General features: G+C 35.3%; 1 protein-coding gene across 1 annotated transcript in view; it reads right to left on the minus strand.

Moving 5' to 3' along the window:
• Window positions 1-21,988, minus strand: part of LOC141501645 (ras-related protein Rab-3C) — a 32,175-nt gene extending 10,187 nt beyond the window's left edge. The window contains exon 1 of the mRNA XM_074205832.1: window positions 21,868-21,988. Coding sequence (XP_074061933.1) covers window positions 21,868-21,925 — 58 coding nt within the window. The 5' untranslated portion in view covers window positions 21,926-21,988. The remainder of the gene's footprint in view (window positions 1-21,867) is intronic.
• Window positions 21,989-25,708: the final 3,720 nt, after the last annotated feature.

Genomic DNA, 25,708 nt, shown 5'->3' on the forward strand with positions numbered 1-25,708 from the left:
ATTGACTTTAAATATTTATAATAATTCATTAATATCCAGTTGTTTAGTTCTTCTTGTTCTCTTTCATGAAAGGAGGGAACAGAATGTGGAAAAAATAAATCCAACTTTTGTGTAGATCCTGAAAAAGACTATCATGATCTCTTCTATTATAATGTCAACATTAATCTGGCAGACTTTAATTCCATACCCACAGAGCATCTCCTTTTAGAGGAGAGGCATTAAACTCAGAGTTAAAAGCTCCTGAGTAGAACCAGATACAAATATATAGCATAATGAAATATAATTAACTAGATTAAAATATAATTGGTAAATTTTAAATAAAGTAAGTAAAAATACAATGTAACATAGATAATATTAATTTATATTTTTCAAGTCAATATTTTGTTCTTTTCTATTTCAGATTGCCATCATTGATCCAGAAAATAAGGACTTCATGAAGCCATCTAAAACATATGCCAATCCCTTTTCCTATTCATGTGGATTTATTAAAAAATAATATATCCTCATGAATACTAATCTTTAAACTCACTGTAGGGTCTTAGGGCAGCTGTCTCCTTTATAAAGTGGAAAGGAATGTGGAAGTGATTTCATAAATCATAGATTTAGAACTCAGAGGACCCTTAGAGATTCTCTATTTAATCTCTATATTTTACACATAAACTAACAGAGGCCTAGAGAGGTTAAATGCTTTCTAAAGGTCACACAAGTAGGAAAGTTGTAGATATGGTATCAAGTTCCAGATTCCCTTGTAACAACAATATGTTCTTGACATTTTATCAGGACTTGAGAAGAATACTTAACAATTCTGAGATACCCTATCCTCCACAATGTATGTATGTATACACAAGCTTTAGAGGCAAAATCACCAATTTATAAGGTTTTTAAGTTAGCAAGTCAAGTAACAACTGCCTGTGTCAGTTTCCTTATCTGTAAAAGGGGAAAATCATAGCATCTACCTTTTAGGGTTGTTGGGAGGAAAAAAATTACAAAATATTTGTAAAGTGTTTTGTAAATCTTAAAGTTTTGTATAAATACTAGCTATTATTAGACTCAATAAGGTCAATCAAGCTATCCCAGGTCATATCCATCAAGCCCAGAAAACTCAGAGTAGATCTAAATTAGAACTGATGATGATGATGATGATGATGATGATTTTTGCTTGAGTACCCACCAGCCTACCCAGATGTTTCTCTGGTATTAATAGTTTAGCATGAATATTTGTGTTTTCCATTAAAGATAGAAACTCTCTCTATTCACCAGAAACACACTGATCTTTCTTTCTCAGTTTCATTCTCAGACCATTTGTGATTTCATTCTGATTCCTCTCAGATAGTCTCCTTCCCACCCCTCTATGGTGAAAGTATTTCAATAGGTGGGCCTAGAGTCATTGTACTTCCCAAAAGACCCTTAGAGGTCTGCAGGAGAAGACTTTGTCATTGGTCTCCCACTTCACTTTCACTGAATGCTTGGCTCCCAGCAAAGTCAGGGGATGCCATCTCCATGCAAAAATGAGTCAACTGCCCCAGCAGAACCATAAAGGAGACCCATTATCCTTTTCAAGAAAACAAGAGGCAAGACAGGCTGGATTTAATTAGGATGCATGACCAAAGCTGAAGTCATGTGAGGATAGGGAAGGACATATATCCAGGACTTCTGAGTTAATCGGGTTAGAAAAGAATATGAAGAATTATCCAACCTCTGTCTTTAGGAATTGCTATATGCACCTAACCCTGCTAGGAAGATAAAATTTGTATTGTCTTTCTTTTTAGGGTTTTTGCAAGACAGTGGGGTTAAGTGACTTCCCAAGGTCACACAGCTAAGTAATTATTAATGGCTGAGGCTGGATTTGAACTCAGATCCTCTTGATTCCAAGGCTGGTTATCTATCCACTATGCCACCTAGTGGTCCCTGTTATGTTTTTCAAGACCTCAGAGAAAATGAGTCCATGTTTTCTGAAACACCTTTAGCTAATATTCTACACTCAGGGAAATTCATGTCTATAACACTACAGCTAGCTTAGTAGTAGATAGTGTCCTGGGCTTGGAGAAAGGAAGTTCTAAATTCAAATTCTGCCACAGATACACTGTAACTGCATGATCTGAGCAAATCTCTCCTAAGTCTCAGTACCTCAATCCATGATTCTATCACCTCTTAGTCTTGAGCAAAGAGTAGATTGTTGTGGTCCTTGAATGCAAAAGATTTCTTTTGCCTTTTTGCATACCTAGTTCTTAATGTAGTGTTTAATAAAAAATTATTAACTGACTGCCCAGATAGTATCAGTTCAGTTATCTTCTTTAGCCTTAATAGAAATGAATAGCTAGTCACCCAATTCATTCAACAAGCATTTGTTGAGAACTTACCATGAGCAGAGCATTGTTTTAGGTGCTGGAGACATGACAGATATGAATAAAGCAGTTTAGTAAGGTTTTTTTTTCTTTTTCTAGGTTTTTGCAAGGCAAATGGGGTTAAGTGGCTTGCCCAAGGCCCCACAGCTAGGTAATTATTAAGTGTCTGAGACCTGATTTGAACCCAGGTACTCCTGACTCCAAGGCCGGTGCTTTATCCACTATGCCACCTAGCCACCCCAGTTTAGTAAGTTTTATTAGACCATAACCCCATTTGAGGAGTTTCATGGCAAGAACACTAGGATGATTTGGCAACTCCTCATTTTTCAGATGAGGAAACTGAGACACAGGAGTAATTAAGTGACTTTCCTAGAGTCACATATGTATTAGGCATCTGAGGCTACATCTGAACTCAGGAAGAGAAGTCTTCCTGACTCTAGGCCTGGTACCCTATCCACTTTGCCACCTAGCTGCCCTTTGAATAAAGCAGATATGTTGTCTTTAATGAGATTGCAGAGGAACCTTAGTGACACAGTGGATATAATGCAGCCAAGAGGTCAAATTTCACCTCAGACATTAGACTGCCTCAGTTTCCTCAATTGTAAAGTAGTACCTACTTCCCAAGTTACATATCAAAGTCATTGTGAGGATCAAATGAGATATAGTATTTGTACAGAACTGAGCACAGAGCCTGGCTCATAGTAGATGCCTAAAAAATGCTTCCTTCCTTCCTTCCTTCCTTCCTTCCTTCCTTCCTTCCTTCCTTCCTTCCTTCCTTCCTTCCTTCCTTCCTTCCTTCCTTCCTTCCTTCCTTCTCCCTCCCTCCCTTCTTTCCTCCTTTTTTCTTCCCTTCTTCCTCCTTCTTTCCCTCCTTCTTTCCTTCACTTATTCCTTCCTTCCTCCCACTTTCCCTCTTCCTTTTCTCCCTTTCCCTTCCTCCTTTTCTCTCTCTCTCTCTCTCTCTCTCCCTTCCTTCTTTCTTTCCCTCCTTCCTTCCTCTTTTTCCTCCCTCTGTCCTGTCCCCTCCCTTCCTTTCCTTTCTCACATAGCGGTCTATACAACTATGTCTCTCTGGGTAGACCTCCATCTCCATTTTGTACCCTGAAGCCCAAGGCCATTGAGGGCTTCTTCAGTAGCCTGAAACCTTTTCAGTTTAGTGTCCATAAATTGACATAGAGTGCCTTTTGACATAGAGTGCCTTTTGGCCCAATAAATGTCTTTGCCACTGGGTACATATTATGACTGAGGCTGGATTTGGATATATACCTGTCTTCTAGACAGGTATATTGACTTGTTAAAGTGTTTGCGTGTCATACTACTCTTCCAAAATCTTTTATTTCCTTGACTTTGTGCTATAATCACCATAATAATCCTAATATCATCATAGAACATTTTATAACTATTTCCTTAATGTCTTTCTCCAGAGAACTCAAAATATACTTATATTTTTATAGTTATCATTCAGTTTACTCTCACATTTATTTTAATAAGTATTTCCTTTTAGGAAATACCAGTTCACTCCCCCAAGACATTTTTAAAAATTAATATTTTTCTGTTACTGATTTAGGAAAATCCTAATTGCTAATGTAAGTTAATATAATTCACCTCCTTTATCAAGAGGATATGACTATAACTGGCCCAATTTGACCTTGAAAGAGAATGTACAAATGCATCTTTTTCTGTTGGAGGAAAAAGTCATGGTGTGATAACACTCTGATATATTAAAAATACACATGCCCACACAAAACAAAAATCCATTAAACAACTTTAAATTTGTATACCCAAACTCCCCCAAATATGTATTATATGATATTTTTAGATTCTATTATAGCTTCTTAGGCTCCTATCTTACTGTTGTTATACATTAAACATGCAGAGTAGGAAAAGAGTCTTCACTTTTCTGAGTGACATCTGGGTCAGAGCCTAGAGATACCCAAGCAGCAGGACAGGCTCTAGTTCAATGTGTTCATGTTTGGGAAGATTGCCCAGAGACAGACAGTAAAATGAGTAGAACAACAAGGATTTTATCCCCATTGACTGGAAGAGGACCAAAAAACTGCTCTGTAAAAGAGAAAAGGGCAGGATCTTGGCAGCAGGCTTAGGGCTATCCAGAAGATCAAAGACTTTCATCCATTGGAAGGACCTAGTCTGGCTTGACCTGGCAGCATCTTTCTTTCCTCCCTTCTGTCACCAGTCTGAATTGGGTCATTATAGGAGCCTGACTCATTCTAAACAAGGGGATTTTGGGGTTCAATATCATCAGTGCAATGAATTTCATGTCTGGGAGAAGATTCACCTTCTTCTATTGGATATAGAAGGAAGAAAGGCCTCTGATGCGTTCTGCTATTATAGTTAGATGTCTTTACTTTCAGGGAGATAACTAACAAAGAAAAGTAGAAGTGGAAAATGCATTCCATATGATACCAGGATCTTACTGGGTTTTTTCACTCGACTCCTTCTTACTCTACCCTGCACCATTTCTTGCCCAGTTCCCCTTCCTGATATTTATATTTCTGTCAGTTGTACCCTCATTTTCTTAGTCACTCATGCCTAAACCTTAGAATCACCATTTAGGCTTCTCTTGTGATTCCTTGACACTCCCTTTGTCATTTTTCTCATCTTCTTTCCTTTCCATTTTAATCATGGCCTTCTTGATTCCTTAATTTAAATTAATCTCTTCATTCCCAACCTATTTCAGTAATCTCCTAAGAGTCCCTAACTTGTCTTTCCCCACCCATACAATATATTCTTTACAATTGCTTCCAGATTAATCTTCCTAAAATATTTTCATTATGCCAATTCATAAATAATAAAAAAAAAAACCCAAGCTGTCAAAGGTTCCACATTGTCCTCAGTCTGGCCCTCACTATGCTCAGCTGCTAGTCTCAAATGATCCCCCTGGCCTTATCTTCCACCTCTTCCCAAAAGAGCTCTTTGCTCTAGGCAAGATTGTTTATTCATTGTTCTTAGAAAATCAACTCCTTACTCCTGCCTTTGTGAGTCTGCTCACACTGCACCTCCAAATGTAATGAATGGCCTCCTTCCCCTTCTGTGAGTGGCTAATTCTTACTTCATTTCTATTTTCCCTGTCAAAGAGTATGATTTTGTGACCATTAGGAAAAAAAGAAAAAAATCGTTAATGGAGAGTTGAGACCAAAAGACTTAGGAAACAACTATAGGAGGTTACCTAGATGATGTCTTCAGGGTGTATACTGGAGTGGAAAGGAGCTCTTGCACTGAAACCAAAGAATTGAATTCAATTCTTTCTTTTTATCCTTAAATCCTTGTATGAATTTGGACATGTTACTTACTTCTCTGGGTTTCAGTTTTTTAACTATAGGATAAGGGACTTGGATTTTATGTCCTTTGATATCTCTTCTAGCTGTGTATCACTGAATATTTGCAAACTGAAAGTGGTGCTAATGGTGCTAATGATCTCTAATGATTTTTAGTGATAAGCTACTAGTGATTTTTTTGAAAAAATCATGGAGGATAGAAAAATTTCTAGACAATTGGGAAAGAGCAAATATTACCCTAATTTTCAAAAAAGGAAAGGATTATAGACTAATGAACTATAAACAATTATAGTTTCTTAACTCATTTGCATGGAACTGTTTTGAGATTTAGGAGATTAAAAGTCACAAAATGAAAAAATCAAAGAAGTAGATGAACACTAAGGGATGATTCAATAAGAATTGGGAATTTAATAAGAGAGATCTGGTCAGTTTTAACATCATAAGTAATATATGGGTCACTGAACAGTAGGATGCTTTGTTTTAAGTCATTTGCAGTAATGAAGGTGGAGAACCTGGCAAATGAAGACTGAAGTAAAGGCAAGGGGAACTATGTGAAGAAGCTGGCAGATTTATCAGTGTAGTGTCAGAAGGCTTATTTATTAAATTCCTAATTGGTTGGAGTAAAGGTTCAACCCCATTGAATAAGAACTTCAATGACAGATATTATGCTTTTGTACTGCTTAGAATTTTAGAGAGGTCAAATCTCTCAGAAGGGCATGTAGCTATATTTTTTTTTTATGAACTCTGGTTGCTAATGTTGCCAGTAGAGCATTCTGGTGAGTAAATAGCTGTCTAGGCTTGGCTGTATTGCCAGCTTTATGAGCTTTGCAGTTCTCTGGCCTAAAGTGTACTTCTATACAAATTAAAAATGTAACATTTTCTTACCACACTTTCACGGATGATTGTGAATTGAAAGAACTTATAAATACTTTGACAGTTTGAGAGGAGATTTGCCCAGCTGGGAAGTGGTGAGGATCAAAAGGGTAGCAATTAGCAGCTAAATTCTTTCATATGGCACAAATGTTCTTGAACTGATAATGACATCAAAGCCAGCAGTGCATTTTGAGTCATCCTGAGCAAATGGGTTTCCTCACTCATATTTCTTTGGCAGATTTCTATAAATGTGTACCTATTCTGTTCTATAGATACTGACTGCACTGATGGGAGAATATGACCCATGCTTATAAACATAGATTTTGGTACATTTATTATTCCTGTATTTATCTTAGTATAGGAGTATCTTTTCTTTTGCTTTATTGTTAAATAAAGTTTAAGGTTAAAATCTAAATGTAAGATTGATGTGAATGTCTAGGTTTAAGCAAATGAAAACCCACTGAAGGGGACTTGAGAGACAGAGTGGTGAGGATAGGTAGTGAATTCCTCTAATAACAGGATTATCCCTAGGATCCTGAGAGAAGATGAGTGTAACTACATGGTCATGTTCCTTCTTTGGGAACTTAGTTCTGTCAATATTCTCAAACTCATTCCTTTTTAAACTACCACTGCAGCCAAAGTGGAGAATCTTTATAGCCTTCACTCTCTGTGTAGCCATATGTGACTGGGCAAGCATGTATTTGTTATATCTAATTATACCTAATGGATTCACATAGAGGGCAAAGAATTGAGTCTGTCATTAAGGATTTTTTTTATTTTGGTCAGAATTTGATACTTAATTGCCACACATCCCTGAAAGACATTTTATAATTTCTAATATTATAAAACTTTGTTAAATTGGACAAATATGAGTCTCAATTATGGCATGCCTTAAGAAATATTTAAGGCAACTACGAATCTAAATTAGCAATCAAAAGTTGCTTGGTGAGACTGAAATCAGAGCAAAGGGATAGACATAGCTTTTTAAGATTATGCTCCCCTGGCTGGTTAATGGTGGTGATGGACAATCTGGAGAATGATCTCTATTCCATTATAAAAGACTTACTAATGAATGAGTTCTTATAGGGGACAACTACTAGAAAATACTGTAAAAACACTAGTATGTTCTTATTCTCTTATTCTTTTTCCTCCTCTTAAATTGTATGAATCACTTTATATTATAACCTTGCCTTGAAAAGCACAGTGTCTGGCACAGAGCAAGCTTTAAATCTCCTCTGGTTAATTGATTAAAGGCTATAATTAGATTCTAGCTTATCTTTTACATGGTTACATTTTAGTTGGTCATTCATCAAATATTTATTAAGCCTCTACTCTGAGCCAAGCATTGTTTTAGGAACTGGAATAAGTAGAAAATTTAAGTAAGATACAGTTCTTATGTGTTTTACAATTTTTAGAGATAAATTACATGATTATGTGGTAAAGAATTCTAAGGCAAAGCGATTTATGAAATTCATTGGAGAGATCAAGGAAGACTTCATGGAGGGGGTTAGTCTTTAAGGGGTTAAAATTTGATGATAATAGTGGAAGACCTCCCAGAAATGGGAGTTGGGAGCTGCAAAGGCATAGAGATCACTGAGCATATGAGATAGGAAAAGTCATTTTTGTCATTTTGAGTATTTGTAGTGTCTTAATGAGACAAGGTTGCAAAGGGAAGACGTTGCCAGATTGTAGAAGTCTTTGAATGCCAGATAAATGGACCTGAGATAAAAAAAAAAGATTTTTCAACAGAGAAATGACATGTCCATATCAATATGAAAGAATAATTATATTGAAAAACAACTTGAAGCATGAATTGGAGAGGAAAGAAAGTAGAGTCAGAAAGATGAAATTGTAGGACTTTGAAAGTCATCATGGTATAATGTGAAGAGTGCTGGATTAGAAGCCAAATATCCTAGATTTTAATCCTGCCTTTATCATATTTTCCACCTGTGTGATATAGGACAAATCATTTAACTTTTCTGAGCCTCAGCTTCTGTATCTATAAAATGAATAGGTTGAACTATATGGCTCCTAAGTTCCCCTATGTCTCTTAATCTATGATCCTGTGATCCTCCATATTTATCACAGGTGGAAGTCACAAAACAATTGAGATGAGAGCTGAATGGCTGGTACATACAATGATAGAAAAAATTTTGAATATTTACTGGGGAACTGAGGTAGAGTGTTGGTAAGGGTCAGACAGGGGAATGATGAAGCAGCAGTTAGGATTCATCTGAGATCATGAATGATGCATGTGCATTAGGGGAAATCATGAAACGAGACCTACATTAAAACCTGTATAAAATATGGAAGCTATTTATTCTTTCTTCTGGGTTTCCTAAAACTATGGGAATCTCTGATGAATACATATTTGAAAAATAAAAGACTTATTTGGTAAATACCTATATTTAATCAATGCATTTACAAATCTTCTCTGAAAGTTTATGTTTATACATGGTTTTTTCTTCTGGTTTTTTTATGACAATTTTCAGTTTTTATTTCAGTTTTATTTATTTTTATTTCAACATTTTCTGACCTTCTTAATTTACTTATATGTGATCTACTACCTGTATCTACTAAATATGTAAATATTTTCTTGACTCTATGGAAATTATTAGTATCAAAAAAGAAAGATGGAAGAGCCTTGCATTATTAGCTATACCTACTAAATCACAATTCTGTCTCTCCTTTATGGCTAACATACATTAACTTGGAACAGCATGTCTTGGCTTTATTTGATGAAAAAGCAGCCATCCTAGGAAAGGAACCTAAAGGTTTTAGGATTCTTTATATTCTCTTGCTTGATTCTAAAAGCTCAGTGGGATAAAGCCAGGCCCCAGGAGAGATGAATTCTTTTTTTGAATCCATTGCCTAGGAATATCAAGTTAGATCCAGAAGAATCATTGTCAGAGGGAGGCCTTAATAGTAGCCCATTGGTATCAATATACAAAGAGGTCTGACTGATACTGAGCAATATTTACTGTTTCAGCTAAGGATAACACAAGAAGGAATGGTCTAAGATTTAACAGGAGGGCATTGAGTTAGACATTGCAAAGAGTTTTCAGAGTAAAGAGTTATGATGCACTCACTCATTCTTTAACCCCTTGCAATCTAGGTTCCATCTCTACCACTCTACTGAAACTGTTATCTGAAAGGTCATTAAAGATCTCCTTTTTCCTAAATCTGATTACCTTTTCTCATCCTTTACCATGTGCCACAGTTTTGTAACATCTGATATTGTTGACTTCTCCCTTTCCTTCTGGGTACTTTCTCCTCCTTTGACTTCCCTTTTGACTGGACTTTGATGAAAGAAAAATGATTATTTCTCTCTCATATCAATAGTCAAATATTAAAATTGGGGAGATCCCAGGTTTCTTCCTTTGTTTTATTTCCTTGTCTAATTTCTCAAGGGTGAGGCTAATAGTAGATAGAATAACCATTGTCCTCATTTTGGGTATTTCTATTCCACCCAACTAGCTCAAGCTTGGATGGGGGATATAGATTCCTAGTCTAGATTGCCCAAGGTTGGGAGTGGGAATCGTCTCTCTCTGTCCAAGAGTGACATGAGTCATTCAGTCCCTCACTGGAGTGAACTCACTTCTCTTTCTAAAGTCTACCTCTCATTAAACTGGCAACCAAGTGGAGTTCATCACTATCTTCAGGAATTCCCCTCTTTCAGGGGCATATAAGTTGTGAGCCCAACACTGCCACCATAACTTTGGCATTTGAGAATATCACTGACCTTTTATTAAAAATTCTTGAATTATTAATAAAATGATTATGTCGCACAGAAATTACATCTCTTGAACTTCTTAAATGCCACAGGTGGAACACCAGCCCTGGAGTTAGGAGGATCTGAGTTCAAATCTCAGATACTTGAGACTTACTAGCTATGTGATCTTGGGCAAGTCATTTAACCCTGATTGTCTTTCACCCAGGGTCCTCTCCAAACATCCTGATCCATATCTGACCATTAGATCCAGATGGCTATGAAGGAAAAAATGAGACTAGTGACTTAGCACAGCCCCCCTCATTCAAATCCAATTCACATGCTTGTCTTGGCATCACTTCTCTGACATCATTGTCTTCTTCAAGAATGAAGAATAAACAACAAATGCCACAGACAGTTCTCCTTCCAATTCTCTGATCACTCCTTTTGTTTCTTTAAGTTCAAATTTCTAAGGGACAATCCTTTAACCATCACTTCTCTCTACAAACTCTTGGTACTCTTAGCCAGTCAGTTTTCAGTTTTACCTCTGCTAGCTAACTCTCAAATCTGTATATTCATAACTGTTATCTTTTCTAGGTTCTCAAGAATTTCCAACAATCTGACAATCTTGCTGAATGTAGATGAAGAGATCTTAAATCATTAAGTTCTACAATATAGTTTTGTAGGACAGAATAGAGAGGTTAAACCCATTATCCAGTAAGCATTTTATAAATACTTCTTGAGTTGATTTGTGAAAGATAGCAGCTAGACAGGATTTGAACCAAAATCTCATACTTCAACAATAATTGATGATGATGATGATGATGGTGATTTAAATCAACATTTAGAAAACATTTTCAAGTTTGCAAAAGTGGTTTACTGGTTTTCTGTCCACTACAATAAAAAATGTCTATCAGCATTCCAAGCTCATTAAAACTAAACAAAAATTCTTCATCTTTTCCGTAAAGCATGTCTTGCCTCCTAACTTCTTTATTTTGGTCAGTGGATTCACAATCTCCAAGTCACTTAGTCTCAACCCTTTGGAATAATCTTTGACTACTCTCTCTCTCTTTCAACTTTGACATTCTATTAGTTGCCAAGAACTATTGATTTTGCTTCCATAATATCCTCAAATTGGTCTTCATTATTTTTTTTCACTGCCAATGCATTCCCTCTTGGACTGCTGCTGTTCAATTCCATTAACTCTCTTAGTCTACTGTCACAGCTTTCCAATTAATCCTTTTTATTTCTTTCAGTTTTAAATGGTTCAGGTTTATCTTATTTACCATTGTATTCAATGGTAAAGTGATCAAAATCCCTGATTTGCCATTTAATTATCTGTGTACCCTTGGCCAAGTCATTTTACCTCAATAGGCCTCAGTTTCCTCAACTGTAAAAATAAAGGGATTACATTATCTGACTTCTTAGGTCCCTTTTAGCTTTAAGTATATATAGTCCTAAAAATAATCACAGTCTTAATCAATTCACTCCATTTATCACAAACCTTAAACGATTTTACACAGACTTACCACATAAAGTCAAATTCTTCATCTGGCATTTAAGGTCCTCCACAAAAAGTGGACATGCATATTTAAATCACAGTAATATGTAATATGTCACATTGTAACTCTTTTTAGTAAATCACTCTCATGTTCAAACTTAGTGTAGACAACCAATCACCTGATCAAACTGCTATCTCCTAATTTCTACAACCCACCAGATTTAACTACTTTAGTTCTACTTGTTGTTGTTTTTTAATTTAAATTTTTTGTTGTTTAATCTGGTTCCTTTTTTAATTCTTATTAAGAAGCCTGAATCAGACCTCCAGTGTCATCTCCAATAAGTGACAAAACAAAACAAAAGCTCAAGTGAGCTAATGAACAAAGAGGATTCAGAAAATACTTTGTATCTATGAACCACCCCCATGTGGTTCAATCTGACTGGTTAAGCAGTTAATCCTAGCCTTCTGTCTTACCCACTTTCTCTTTCTCTTATTTCTCTCTTCACATTCTCTTCTTTATCACCCTTTTCCCCATTTCCTCTCCTTTCTATCATATTTTCCCTTTCTCTCTTTGCCTTTTTTCCCTTCCTTCTGTCTCTCCTCTATCTTTTCTTCTCTTCTTTCCCTCCCCTACTCTTTCTCTCTCCATCCCTCTTTTCTTTTTCCTTCTGTCTCCTCTCTATTTCCCTTCCTTTTTATAGGTTACATAAAGCATACTTGTCTTTGATCTAAAAGAGAGAAAGAAGATCCTGGAATATAGCCAATTACTATAAATATACATGCATGTGCATACACATAACATACATATGCACACATTTATCTACATGTATATTATGTGCATAAAAGCATACATGCATAATACACACCCAAATATATACACACATGTATATATACACACATACATAGACATGAAAGTAGACCATGGGATGGGAAAGACATGACAGTCATACTTCCTTACCTTACTAAGGTGCTTCCATGCTAGGAAATGCATCTCTGTTTCTATATTACTGCGTGGCATTCCTATACTGATTGAGCCATATGATTCTTCTCTGTGAAGATAGCATCCTATCTAACTGACATGAACATTCCAGTTCACTTGGAGGCTGAAATACTTAAAATAATTAATTCATTGGCTCTTTGTTTTATAAATCAATCTCTGGTGATTTGGAGTTGTGTGAATTCATCCCTTAGGATGAATTTCTTACTGACCTTAGGTGGGACATCAAAATTGAATTATTTTACTCAAAAGGCTCTGCAGCACAGGTATACAATAGAAGGCAGTTTGGATAACCAATCAGCTGGTCAGTCTGCCATCTTCTAACTTCAACAAATTGTCAGATTTAACTACTTTAGCTCTAAGTTATTGTTTTTTTTAATTTAAATTTTTATGTTGTTCTAATCTGGTTCCTTCTTTTAACACACATACATACATGCAAATATTCATATGCAAACAGACACACCCCAGCTTATAATGTGTGGGTTTTTATTCCATTGGAATGAATTGGAACCAAAGTTGGAATAAATTCCAACATTTGTTCAATATGACTTGGGTGGGAGGGAATGAGAGCTATGTTAAATTTGAGGAAATGTCATATAAAGGAGGAATTAGAATTGCTTTGTTTGGTTCCAGATGACAAAATCAGAAAAAAAAAAACTTATGGAAGCTGTAAAGAGGTTGTTTTTAGGTTTATGTTGGGATATCCTTCTGAAGTACCAGATCTGTCCCTAAGTGGAATGGGCTGCTGGAAGAAGTGGTAGGAATCCCTCCTTTGAGGTCATCAGAGTTTGGAGGACCTCTTGTCAGTTATGTTAAAGACAGGCTCCCTTTGTCCATGGTCCTTTATAGCTCTCAAATTCTATAATCATGTGATACTGCATTAGGTTGGAAATATAGAAATTAATATGACACAAATTCTGTTCTTAAGGCACTGTGAATTTAAAGGGGAAACAGACATAGACATAAATAGGATCATAGTTAGAGTTGGAAGAGAGTCATAGAGTCCTAAATCTAAAAGTGGAAGGAGCTTTAGAGGTCCTCTAGTTCAACTCTGTGATTCATAAATAGGGAAATTGAGTCTCAAAGAGGTTCAGTGACTTTCCCCAGGTCATAGAGTAGAAAATTGAAGAGCTAAAATTTGGATCCAGATCTTCTGACTCTCAAAAATCAACTTTTACATATTTTCTTTATTCAACAGTAAAAGATGTGGAATAAGTACAAAGGAGAGATCCAAGAAAGGTGCTGTGAAAAAAAGTGACTTTCAGGACTTTTTAAAATAGATTTCATATAGATAAAAAACCCTATATTTTATAAAATAAGTTTCAATAGATGGAGAATGAGTAGGGGAAGAGGAAGGAGCAGGTAAGGAGTCTATCCTAGATATGAAGAACAGCATGTGAAATAATATGGAAGCAGGAATGAGCAGAATAAAGTATATGTTAGAATGTAGAGAATGTGAAGGGAAGCAAAATAAAAGGAGACTAAAAGGGTAGTCTGAAACCAGATTGTGGAAAACCTTCACAGAATCACTGAATTTCAGAGATGAAAGGGTCCTCAGAAACTCAGAAGCAGTTACAATCATTATTAGGCTATTATAACAGTCTAAGAGAAGAGATGACATACTGAATCAGGATGATGACTATAAGGAAAGGATTGATTGAATATGAAAGCTATTGTGCTATGATCACTAAGTCTTGGAAACTGGTTGGATGTTTGGGTTGAGAGAAAAGAGACTCAAAGATGATAACTGTTAAAATCCTGAATGACTTGGAGATGATGCTGATGCTGACATCATTGAGAAATTCAAGTGGAAATGTCCAGTAGATATCTGAATTTATGATACCAAAGATCTGGGAAAAAGTTAAGATTAGAGATACATAGTTTTGGGATCCATTTGCATAAAAGTGATCTGGATCTAAGGGAACAGGACCTAAGATTTCCAGAGGAGAGAATATAGCAGTAAGATAAAAGACAACCAAAGATAGACCCTTGGTGGACACTCACACTTCAACAGTTTTGAAATAGATGAGGAGGCAGAAGAATTAGGAAAAGATTAGGGCTGTGTTGCCCTACAAAGTATCAAGGAGAAAATTGTCGATATTGTCAAAGACCATTGAGATATCAAGGGCAGCAGATTTGGGGGATATTTTGATACTGTGAGAGGCAATGTAGTGACTAGAGATTCAGTCTTGGACTCAGGAGGATATGAATTTAATTTTCATCTCTGACACATACAAGCTATGTGATCCCAGGCAAGTCTTTGTTCTAAGAGTATAAATCCCAAGGGCAGTACCCATCTGTCTCAGTAGAGGAATTTATTCATCTGCATCAGCAAAATCACAGATTCATTCTCTATCTCTATTTCAATATATGTGATCAATTACATATATGTGGGTAATGTCCTCAAATGGAATAGGTTTCAACTCATTCACGCTTTTTTTATTGCAATGTGACTTTTATTCATTTTATGCTGCACATCTTTCAGAAGAGAGGTTGGATTTATCTAATAATCTAGAGTTTCTTCCTCTAGATTTCTGTTAAAAGCCTAGATTATTCAGAGGATGGTGTTGCTGTCAATAATAATGGTCGAATTCAATTTTAGAAATATTTAAACATCCAGGTGAAAATGTTCAGTGGGCATCTGTATATATGAGACCAAAATTCTGGGAAAGGATTAAGAGTAGAGATACATAACTTTGGGAGTTTTCTGTAAAGAGGTGATAACTGGATCTAAGGGAATTGGTAAGATAAGGAGAGAAAATATAGAATATAGCAGCAAAATAGAATCCATTTCATGGGTACCTTGACCTTGTCATCCCCTAAAAGTCTCATCCTGCCTTAAACTTAAGAGAATAGTATGCCTGGGTACAAGTATATCATATGATTTAACAATCAATCAAAAGGCATTCATTAAGTACTTAATATGTGCCAGGAATTGTTTTTGGTGCCATGAATATAAATATAAAAATATCCCTTTATTTCCCCACTCCCTGAATATCTCTTTCATAGCCTTGCTTACCATATTTCTAATTTGGAGAAATTTACTTTCTGGATCTCTGATGACCAGATTAGTTAATGGATTTCCCAGAATAATATTTCAGGAAAGCTTTAGTCTTTATGCTTCATTTCATTTGTCACTCTTTAGATTTCTCTTTTACAACTTTGCTTGCCACATTGTTACTGAGCTTATACTTAACTCTACCTCCCTCCAGTTCAAGAATCATGAACCATGATTAATCATTTGAGTTCTGCCATTGTTTCTGGGTGGGATATGTCAATCTATTTCCATATGATCTTGCTTACCATCTCTGTAATGATCCAGGACAAAATGATTTTCCTGGATATCAGGTCCTATGTATGTGGTCACTATTTTAGTCTATAAGATTCTTGAGTGCAGGAGTTGTTTACATTTTTTATTCACATCCCCAGTATTTAACACAGTGCTTGACATATAGTTGTGTTTAATAAATGTGCTTTCATTCATTCTCATTGTATGACCAACTTACTTCCTATTATAGTTATATAACTCTGATACTATCTTTCACATATTTTCTGGTGTGTGATTCTTCATTGGTAATATGCTGATACATATTTACTATGTCTATCATATGTGGCTCTTGCATCCCATTATTCATGATCATATAGCATCATTAAAAAAATATTGGAATTTTAAAATGGGCCATGTCTTAGGGAGAGGCTTTGTGGTCATTAAAAGTAATTCTATCCAATTCTAGACTCAGTTTATTATTGACTTGCAGTTTCTCTCTAAAATACAGATATTGATAGACCTACTCTCTCCATTTTCCATTCAGTTGCATAGTTTATGTATAATGGACATTGTTGGTTCTTCCTGAGTAGGTAATTAGTACAAAATTTTTTGAATGGTTATGGATCTTGTTTAAGAGGATTTGAGACAAACTAAAATCTGATACAATAAATCAAATACCACTGGCAAACAGAAACATCTAGAGCAAAAGTGTCAAAATATTGACAGGCTGCATTGCAGCCCTTAATTTGAATGTGGTATATCTAAATTAAAATGCAACTGGGAAATATTTAAAGAAATAAAAATACAATAGAACTAGATAAATGTGGTTTTTTAAAATCAATATGTGGTTCTTATGTATGGTTTAGTGGTTCCTGTTTCTATTTAAATTTATTATCACTGATCTAGGGACCTCACTTTTATTTGGAATCTGTACTAGACATTCTCCATAATAGTGGTCAATATCTTGGTGAGCATACATCTTCTATTTTATATCTTGTCTAAATTTATTATTGAGAAGAACATAGATAAAAGAATTGTTTTAACTCCTGTATGGGAGACCTCATGAGAAAAGAACTTCTAAGACAATGTTTTGCTTTACTGAATCAAGTGCTTTAAAAAATAATAATCATATTGGGATGTTTTATGTAGTGTACCTTTCATTCAAATGTGTGACTAAAAAGATGTAATCTTTTTTTTAGAAAATCACTTTTGAAAGAATATCCTTTGTGCATGTATTGATTAATCTCATAAATATCCTGTAGATACAGGAAAGTCAGCATATGGGTTGTTAAGTAAATGGCATCTTTTTCGAATCAAAATATCACTATTTTTCCAAGTTAATGGAAATGTAATGCCCCCAAAACATTGCTACTCCAGCACACATATCCTCCATATGTGCTATAGAACAATTAATCTTTCCATTTTTCTTTCCTTCAGTATCATTTCTATTAAATTTATTGGGTGATCTTGGAGAAAGATATTTCTGTTAAAGTGATCAGAGTGAAAATTAGATGGCCAGGAACTAAGAAGGAGAGACAATGAATAGACTGTTCTTTAAGTTTAGGGTAGGATGATAGCTTTTGGGGATAGAAGCATCAGGGGAAAGTATTTTTAGGTTAGGAGAGATTTGAGTCTATTAATTGGTCAAGTAGAAGAAAGTATTAGAAGAAGAAAGATGGGAAATGCTTGAAAGAAAATTAGAAATTCATTCAAGGTGATTAATAGTTGTGGAAGAAAATGGGATCAAGGGTTTGAGTGGAAGGAATGGTTTTAGCAAGATGAGGAATATTCCTTTCTTTGAGAATAGAAGAGGGAAGAAAGATTGAATGGGTGAAAATATTGAAAGATTTAGAAAATAATTGAATTTATATCAGATGATCTCAATCTTCTCAGTAAACAGGAGGTGAGGTCATCTGCTGAAAATGAGTAGAGAAGAGATAGAGTTAGGGAAGAGGTTGTGAGGAAAGAAAAAAATCAGAATAGATGTTGTATAGAATATAGTAGCCAATAACATAGGAACAAAAATGATTTATGCAAGGCAAGTGAGAACCCAGTTGAGATTAGATGACATGAATTTGAAGATTGAGAGGGAGAGGGAGAGGGAGATAGAGAGAATGAATCATTTTCAACAGTGGTAAGGGAGGTTTCCTAAAAGTGGCACTCAAACTGGAGTCATGAAGGAAGGAAAGACTGTCAAGAGTCAAAGTTGAGGATAGAGTATATTTTAGTTATGGAATATAATATAGAATATAATCTCTATAAATACACAGAGGTAGAGAACAGTTTATTGCCTGGTTTGACTGAAACATAGAATATGTAAAAGAGAATAGGATGAAATATAATCCAGAAAAGTGGTAGAAAGCCAGTTTATGGAGCCTTGCATATACCAGGTTTCAGAGTAATTTCTCCCCTGTATACAATAGAAAATCTCTTAAGTTTTCTGGAGTAGGCAAATAAAAGAATGTCTTGTTCATCAGAAAAAATTAATTTGACAACTATGTGAAAAACAGTTTGGAGACAGGAGGGAAAAACATGATCAGATAAAACATTATCAGATGGCAGTGCCCATAGAAAGAAGAGCTATTTTAGAGACTGAATAGGAAAAATTGGAAAATTATTAGATGTATAGGAGTCAATGATGATTCTAAGATTTTGTGCCATTAATAGAAATTATCCAATTGAATGGGGGAACTATACATAGAGATATGCATAGAACTATGCATGCTGAACTTAAGGTGCAAATGAAGTATCCAGGTAGCAGAAGCTCAGAAGTCAGGAGTTCAGAAAATAGCTTAGGGCAGGGTCTGTAAGCTTGAAAGTCACCTTCATAGACTGATTATCGAACTATTTGGCATTCAAAGCCCTTCTTCATAACCTACTCTAAAGGAGCTCACACTGCATCTAGGGTCATTTCCAGTCATTCTGATCCATATCTGTCCAATAGATTCAGATGGCTCTAGAAGAGAATGTGAGACTGGTGACTTTGAACAGTATCCCTCACTTAAATCCTTACAATTAAAACTTAAAACTTGCAATTAAAACTCACTTAAAACTTGTAATTCATGCTATCAACTTGGAAGGAAGAAGGAAGGTGGTGAGTTTGATGTCAGGGATATTGAATTACAGGGATGAAATGACAGTCATATGGCAGTGTATTCATAGGTAGCTGCAGATTTTTAGGTGATGCTTAAGAGGTAAGGACCAGAGCACATTGGGATGTTTTATATATTCTCTGTACCTTCCATTGAAATGTGTGATTAAAAAGATGTAATCTTGTTTTAATATCTTCAAATAATCTTTTAAATCTGTAAAATTATCTGTTAAACCTATAAGTGATTTAGTTCTCAGAAGAAGAATAGAGAGAAAAGATTCAAGATCTGAAATCTAAGAAATGCTCTAATTAAGGGATAGAAGCATAGTTCCAGATGGTAGAAAGTGACTAGCTACTCTGGATCACTATCAGTAATTCGAACCAAGGAGAACTGATGAGTACTTAAGGATTAAAAAATTATATTTTCTTCACCTGATCTTTTTTTTTTTTGTATTATGGAAGATTATGTCAGTCTGGTAAAGCCTAAGGATGTCTTCTTAAAAACCATGCTTATAAATCCACAGAGAAAAATACATGGGATTGCGAAGGAAACCAATTATATTGAAATACAGATTTTTCCCCCATCCAATTTATGGACCCCCTCAAATCTATCCAAGAACCTTGTTGAGGGTCCATAAACAGCAGAATAAGTGCCACTCAAAACCTAAGGGAACTTTGGAGGTATAGGTGGAAAGTTTACTGACAGATGTCAACCTCTAAGTCTATCATTGCATGTAGACCTCTTGAGTAGTGGGATTTAGACAGCATGGGAGAAAGAAAAGCAACTCCTCTCACCCCATGAGTATATTTCACAGTAAGACTAAAAATATGAAAGAACTCAGTTGCAATTTGGCTGTCAAGTTATTTTTTTGTTGAGTGTGAATAGTATATGTGCAAAATTAAAGAAAAGATTTATTTAAAGGATTATTCTTTCATAGAATGAGAATGGGATCAACAGAGCATATGCTAGGATTTGGAAATAACTTATCCTTTTTAACAGTCTCCTTTTTAATGGTACTCTTTATCATGGGGTTATCTGTGTGATTTTAAAGATGACAAATATTTAAACTGACTTTGTACCTCATAAGGTTTCGTGTCTGCTTAGCATTGGTACTTATCTCTGATTTCAGTTAATGAAGGCATGTATGGTCATGGCGGGGGGGGGGAGTCTCTAAGGCACATGAAAGAAGGAGCATTTCTCTCTAGGAGAGCATCTTACAATGGTTGCTATGGAAACCACTGATTTTTATTGAATCCAGAGCAAAAAGATCAATTAGAAACAATTGGGGGAACTTGCAAGGGACATAAAATACTCTTGTCTTGTGATTTCAGGAACTTCTCAGTAATTTTTCATTGAGCAGTTTACAGAATATGGCTGGTTTTAAATTATCATTTTGAGACTTCTAATTTTAAAGGCTATCAGGGGCTCAGGAAAGGTTTTATTTTTTATACAAGGTTCCAAAATTGTGTAAGCAATGAGGACATCTTTAAATGTTAGGAGGGCATATGTAGCACCTTTGCATTCTTAGTGGAGTTTCATATGATACATGAAGCCTTTTTGTATTCTCTACCCACCCAAGGATCAGCACAATAAGGAGCATATTGTACAGTCTTTGAGAAATGATATATGTGGGTTGAATGAATACTTTCATGCAGATTCTTCCTTTGTACCAATATCTTCCCCCCCCACATGCTTCTTTGATGGCTTTCCCTTTATCTTATCTTTATAAAAAAAAGCATATGCTGAGTAACTCTAATCAGCCAAAGTATTTGCACAAAATATTACACAATGGTGGGGTGGGGAAGAGATACAAAGATAAAAGTGGACAGAGTTCTTGTTAAAAAGGGCACTGACTCTATGATCTCATTTGGATGGTTAATATCTTTACCATTTTGGATCACAATCAGTGGTACTCTGGTAAATATTTAACAATCAATTCTCCAAGGGGGAAAAAAAAGGTACATACAATTTTAAATTTAATTTGCATTATTATGAACACAATTTCCATCACTTCCTTAAAAACATTATTTCTACAAAACAATAAATCCAGCCCTGATCTGTAGTTGTTGGAGATTTCTGAGGTGTAAATGCTCACACTCAGAGTTAACTAGTTGGAGCCAGGTATGGAGTCAGGAAGACATCTTTTTTTTTAAAACCCAAGTCCAACTTCAGATACTACTAGCTCTGTGAACCTGGGCCACACACTTAACCCTGTTTGCCTTGGTTTTTCTCATCTGTAAAATGAGGAAGAAAATGGAAAGCACTCCAGTATCTATGTCAAGAAAAATCTCAACCTCAAACTGAGTCATGAAGAGTCAAGTGGAACTGAGATGATTAAATAGCAAATGCTCACAGTAAAAATTTAACTACTGGCTCTCAAACCTGTAGAATCTAGTTCAGCACACTCTTGAACAAGCCACCTACAAGTTTTCATCTTTATTCCCATCTTCTGTAAATCCTCCATGGATGTCTTATGATGGGTAATAATAATAATAATAATAATAATAATAATAATAAACATTTCTCACAATTTTATTGCACTTTTAGTTTTTTAAAGCACATCACATATTGATCTCATTTGCACAGTTCTAACCATCTTTTTTCCTCTTTACAACCTAGGTTTGAATACAACTAGGAAAGATTGAAGAAAAGACAATGATCATTTGCTGAGGATGCATAGCTTTCCTTTGTCACAGCATTACATTTCATTTAACCCACCTAACAATTAGTACTCTTTCTGTGAAGTGCCACAAACAGTAAAGCGATCTCATTGGTTGATTTCTTACCGAGTTGTTCTCCTAAGTGTTTGCCTCTCTCTGTTGAGATGACTCGCTCATCTTCCATGTCACATTTGTTCCCAACCAAGATAACCTGGGCATTATCCCAAGAGTATGTTTTGATTTGAGTTGACCTACAAGAGAAGGAACACAATTTAAAAAAAAAAGTTAGGGGAAAGCGTGACTGTCTGAAAAAGAAGAGAAGAAACAAACAGAGAATGTAATAATAGAAAAAAATGAAACTCAGACAACTTCTGACATTTACACTAAATTAGTTTGATCTGTAATTCAACCTTTCAAAGACTCAACAATAAATGAACACATAAAAAATATCAAGAGAAGTTCAGCGTTGTCTTGATTTCCTCATTTATAAGCTATACAAGTAATGACTGTCTTTCTTTACAAAAAACAAAAGTGTACTGTTGTCATTTCATCCCCCTACACAAAAACATCATTTTATTTTATTACAATATGGTCTTAATCTTCTAAGGCAAATTAAATTTGGAACATCCAATATAATATAAATATATGAATCCAATGAAATAATAAATACATCACTTTCAGTTTATGTTGAATGGAAATCAGCTGCAGATGGGTATTAAGGATGCTGAATTGTGTTGATATTTTAACTCCTAATTATATTCTATCTGATTTTTTTAAAAAAGATAGCCTTAGATAAACTATATCACACAAAGACTCATTCCACCTTCCATCCCACTCTTTTCTCTTTATTTTGTTACTTGGAGGGGAACTAATTAGAACCACAGAATGTTGGTTCACATAAAACATATATATGAATATGTATAGATACACATATGAAATACAAATACATACATGTAAATGTTTTGTAAACATATTGATATTTATCCTTTGTTCTCAAAGAAGACTATGACATCAGGAAAGCAATGCCATGACATGTGAGAAATTGTATTTGAGTGAAGGGAGGCTGTGTTAAGTCACCAACCTTACTTTCTCCTCCAGAGTCATCTGGGTCCAGTAGCCAGATATGAATCAGGACTGGATATGACCCAGGTTGTGAAGCAGTCAGGGCTAAGTGACTTGCCCAGTATCAAAAAGCTAAAAATTGTCAAATGTCTTAGGCTGGATTTCTACATTTTGATTTCAGGGTCTCTTGACTCCAGGGCTAGTACTCTAACCACTGCCTCATCTAGCTGCCCACATATACATATATTTATGTGTAAATGGAAAAAAATTAATGTTTTTAAAATTGGTAAGATATAGACTGTGTCACTGGGGAGAAAGAGAGTGAAGGTCACCCTTGCTGCTGGAATATATTTTTATGATGAGTACTAAGGAAATTAATGCTAAATCTTGTATTTTAAATTCTGTAGACACTACTTATCTTGATACTATACTGATTGCTATTAGCATAATAATAATTTATTTAGATAAAGGTTTAATGTTTTCAAAATGTGAGTTTCTCACCTATTTCAACTCTCAACAACATTCAGCTACTGCCTTGTAAAGCTCTTTTCTAACTGGTCCTCACTTCCCACCTCCTTATTGTTAGAGATAGCCACAACATGATAGATGGAGAGCAGGACTTGCAGTCAGTACCTGGATTCAGATTCAGCCTCTAAAACATAGGCTGTGTCCTGCTGGGCAAGTTATTGAAATCTCCACACCCAGAAAGCTCTCTATGACATTAATTTTCAGAGCAGATGTTAAACTGGATAGACAAATAGAGTTTTCTCATTGGGAATTTACTGTGCTAATGAAATCAAAGAGAGGACACTGGTCCCCACCAAAATCCTCCAAAAACTGAGTAATTAATTACTTCTCTGTTTATAGTCAGATTCTCCACCTTTCTCAGTATTGGCTTCAGTCAGTGGATTTGGGGTCAAACCCTGCTCCTTGCTCAGGAACAATAAACTGCTTGAAGGCAGGGATTGATTCATGTTAGTATTTTTATCCTCAGAGCCTTCATTTGCTTTTCATGGCATCACCTCCCTGATGCCATGGCTTTCTTTGAGAGTGAAGGACAGACATCATTACCCTCTTCCTCCTCAAAGCCTACCATGACTTTTTTTAGTTTTTTTTTTTTGCAAGGCAATGGGGTTAAGTGGCTTGCCCAAGGCCACACAGCTAGGTAATTATTAAGTGTCTGAGGTTGGATTTGAACTTGGGTACTCCTGACTCCAGGGCTGGTGCTCTATCCACTGTGCCACCTAGCTGCCCCCCTACCATGACTTTTTGTACCACAGTTGGTAAATGTTGATATTTGATAAATGTTGTTTTGTTTAATTAACTCCATGAGGTATACAATTCAAATATTATTATTATCCCTATTTTCCTGATGAGGGAAGTGAGTCCCAGTGAGCTTAAATGTCTTGCCCCAAAGTCATATAGCTGGAATTGGAACTGTCTTGAATTGTGTTCTGATTCTTAGTCTGATTACTCTTTCCTCTATTGTCCAAAATAGACAATGAAGGGGGACTAAATGAGCAATTAATCAAATAAACTCTTGACAAACAGACAAGTATTTGTATTCAGAAGTTATGTTCCTTTTTTTTTTTTCAAAAATGTGTTTTGATTGTTTTCCTGGCATTTCTCTGATAATGAACATACAGATGGAAATGAATTGCTTCAATTACTTCCCTAATTAGAGAAACCTTTAATGTCGGCAAGAATAAGTGCTCACAAATTGAGAGAAAGTTTCAATCAAATCATGTTTCATTCTTCAAGGATCATTTCTAATCTTCAATGGGCAAAGTGGAAAGCTACTTAGAACAAGAATCAGATAAATAAGATGTGTTTTTAATTCCCACTCAGCACAGGTGGATGAATTTTGCTACTATTTAAACATCACCAACTCACTCTGGTTTATTATGTATTTCCACCAAGGTCAACTCCATAATAGAGGAATACTTTGCTTCATCAATTAAGAACTTGAAGACCCAAGTGTCTAACTTTGAATTATTCGCTCAAATCATTGCCCTCTGAAATATTCATCACGAGAGTGAAAAACATGACCTGTAAAGAGACTTCTTTAGTAATATAACCTATACAACACTGTTTACTTTTTAACCATATGAATGGTCAAAAATACCCATGAGTGTGGGGTATTTCCAAGATCTTGGTTTATACCTTGCAAAGGGTGATTTGCCATATTGCAATGCTGTCGCCTGGGACAGGTAAGCTAATTAACAATGTGTACTAATGAGACTTCACCATGGATATTTGTTGATTAGAGATGCACATTTTTAAAGGGAGTAGGGAGGGGTACATCACACACTATTACTCATGGAGAGGAATTAGATATTGCTAGATCCTTGGAAAAAAAAGATCCTTGGGGATTTACAGTTAATCACAGTGAGATTAATGGATTTCATTGGAACTACCCTGGTCACCATGGTTACTCTGGAAATGGCAGTCAACTCAGAATTCACACAGTATCAGACCATGAGGGACTAAAGGATGCCATTATTCATTGGTCATGAACTGAATTTCATTTGCAAAGAAAAATCATTTAGAAAAGGGAAAAGGGAACTTCCAAAAAAGGATGCAAGAAATAAAAAATTGTAAGAGATTTTATTATAAAAGAGGTAAATTCCATATTGTGTATATATATATATATATAATCTATTTTGAAAATTAAATAACAGACTTTAATACAAAATGCTAATGCTAACATATTAACATCAATGTCCCTAGATGCTTAAGTCATTCTCTAGTAATGTCAGAAACAAGGTGGAAGATGTGTGCATATTTGTGTATATGTGAATGTGTGAATTAATAAAAAAATTTATTAAATACCTGCTTTGTGTTAGGCACTATGCCTGACAATTTTGTTTTGCAAGAAATTTGCATTTAGATTATGAAGACAAAA

Source organism: Macrotis lagotis, chromosome X (assembly GCF_037893015.1).
Source record: "Macrotis lagotis isolate mMagLag1 chromosome X, bilby.v1.9.chrom.fasta, whole genome shotgun sequence".
Classification (NCBI taxonomy): domain Eukaryota; kingdom Metazoa; phylum Chordata; class Mammalia; order Peramelemorphia; family Peramelidae; genus Macrotis; species Macrotis lagotis.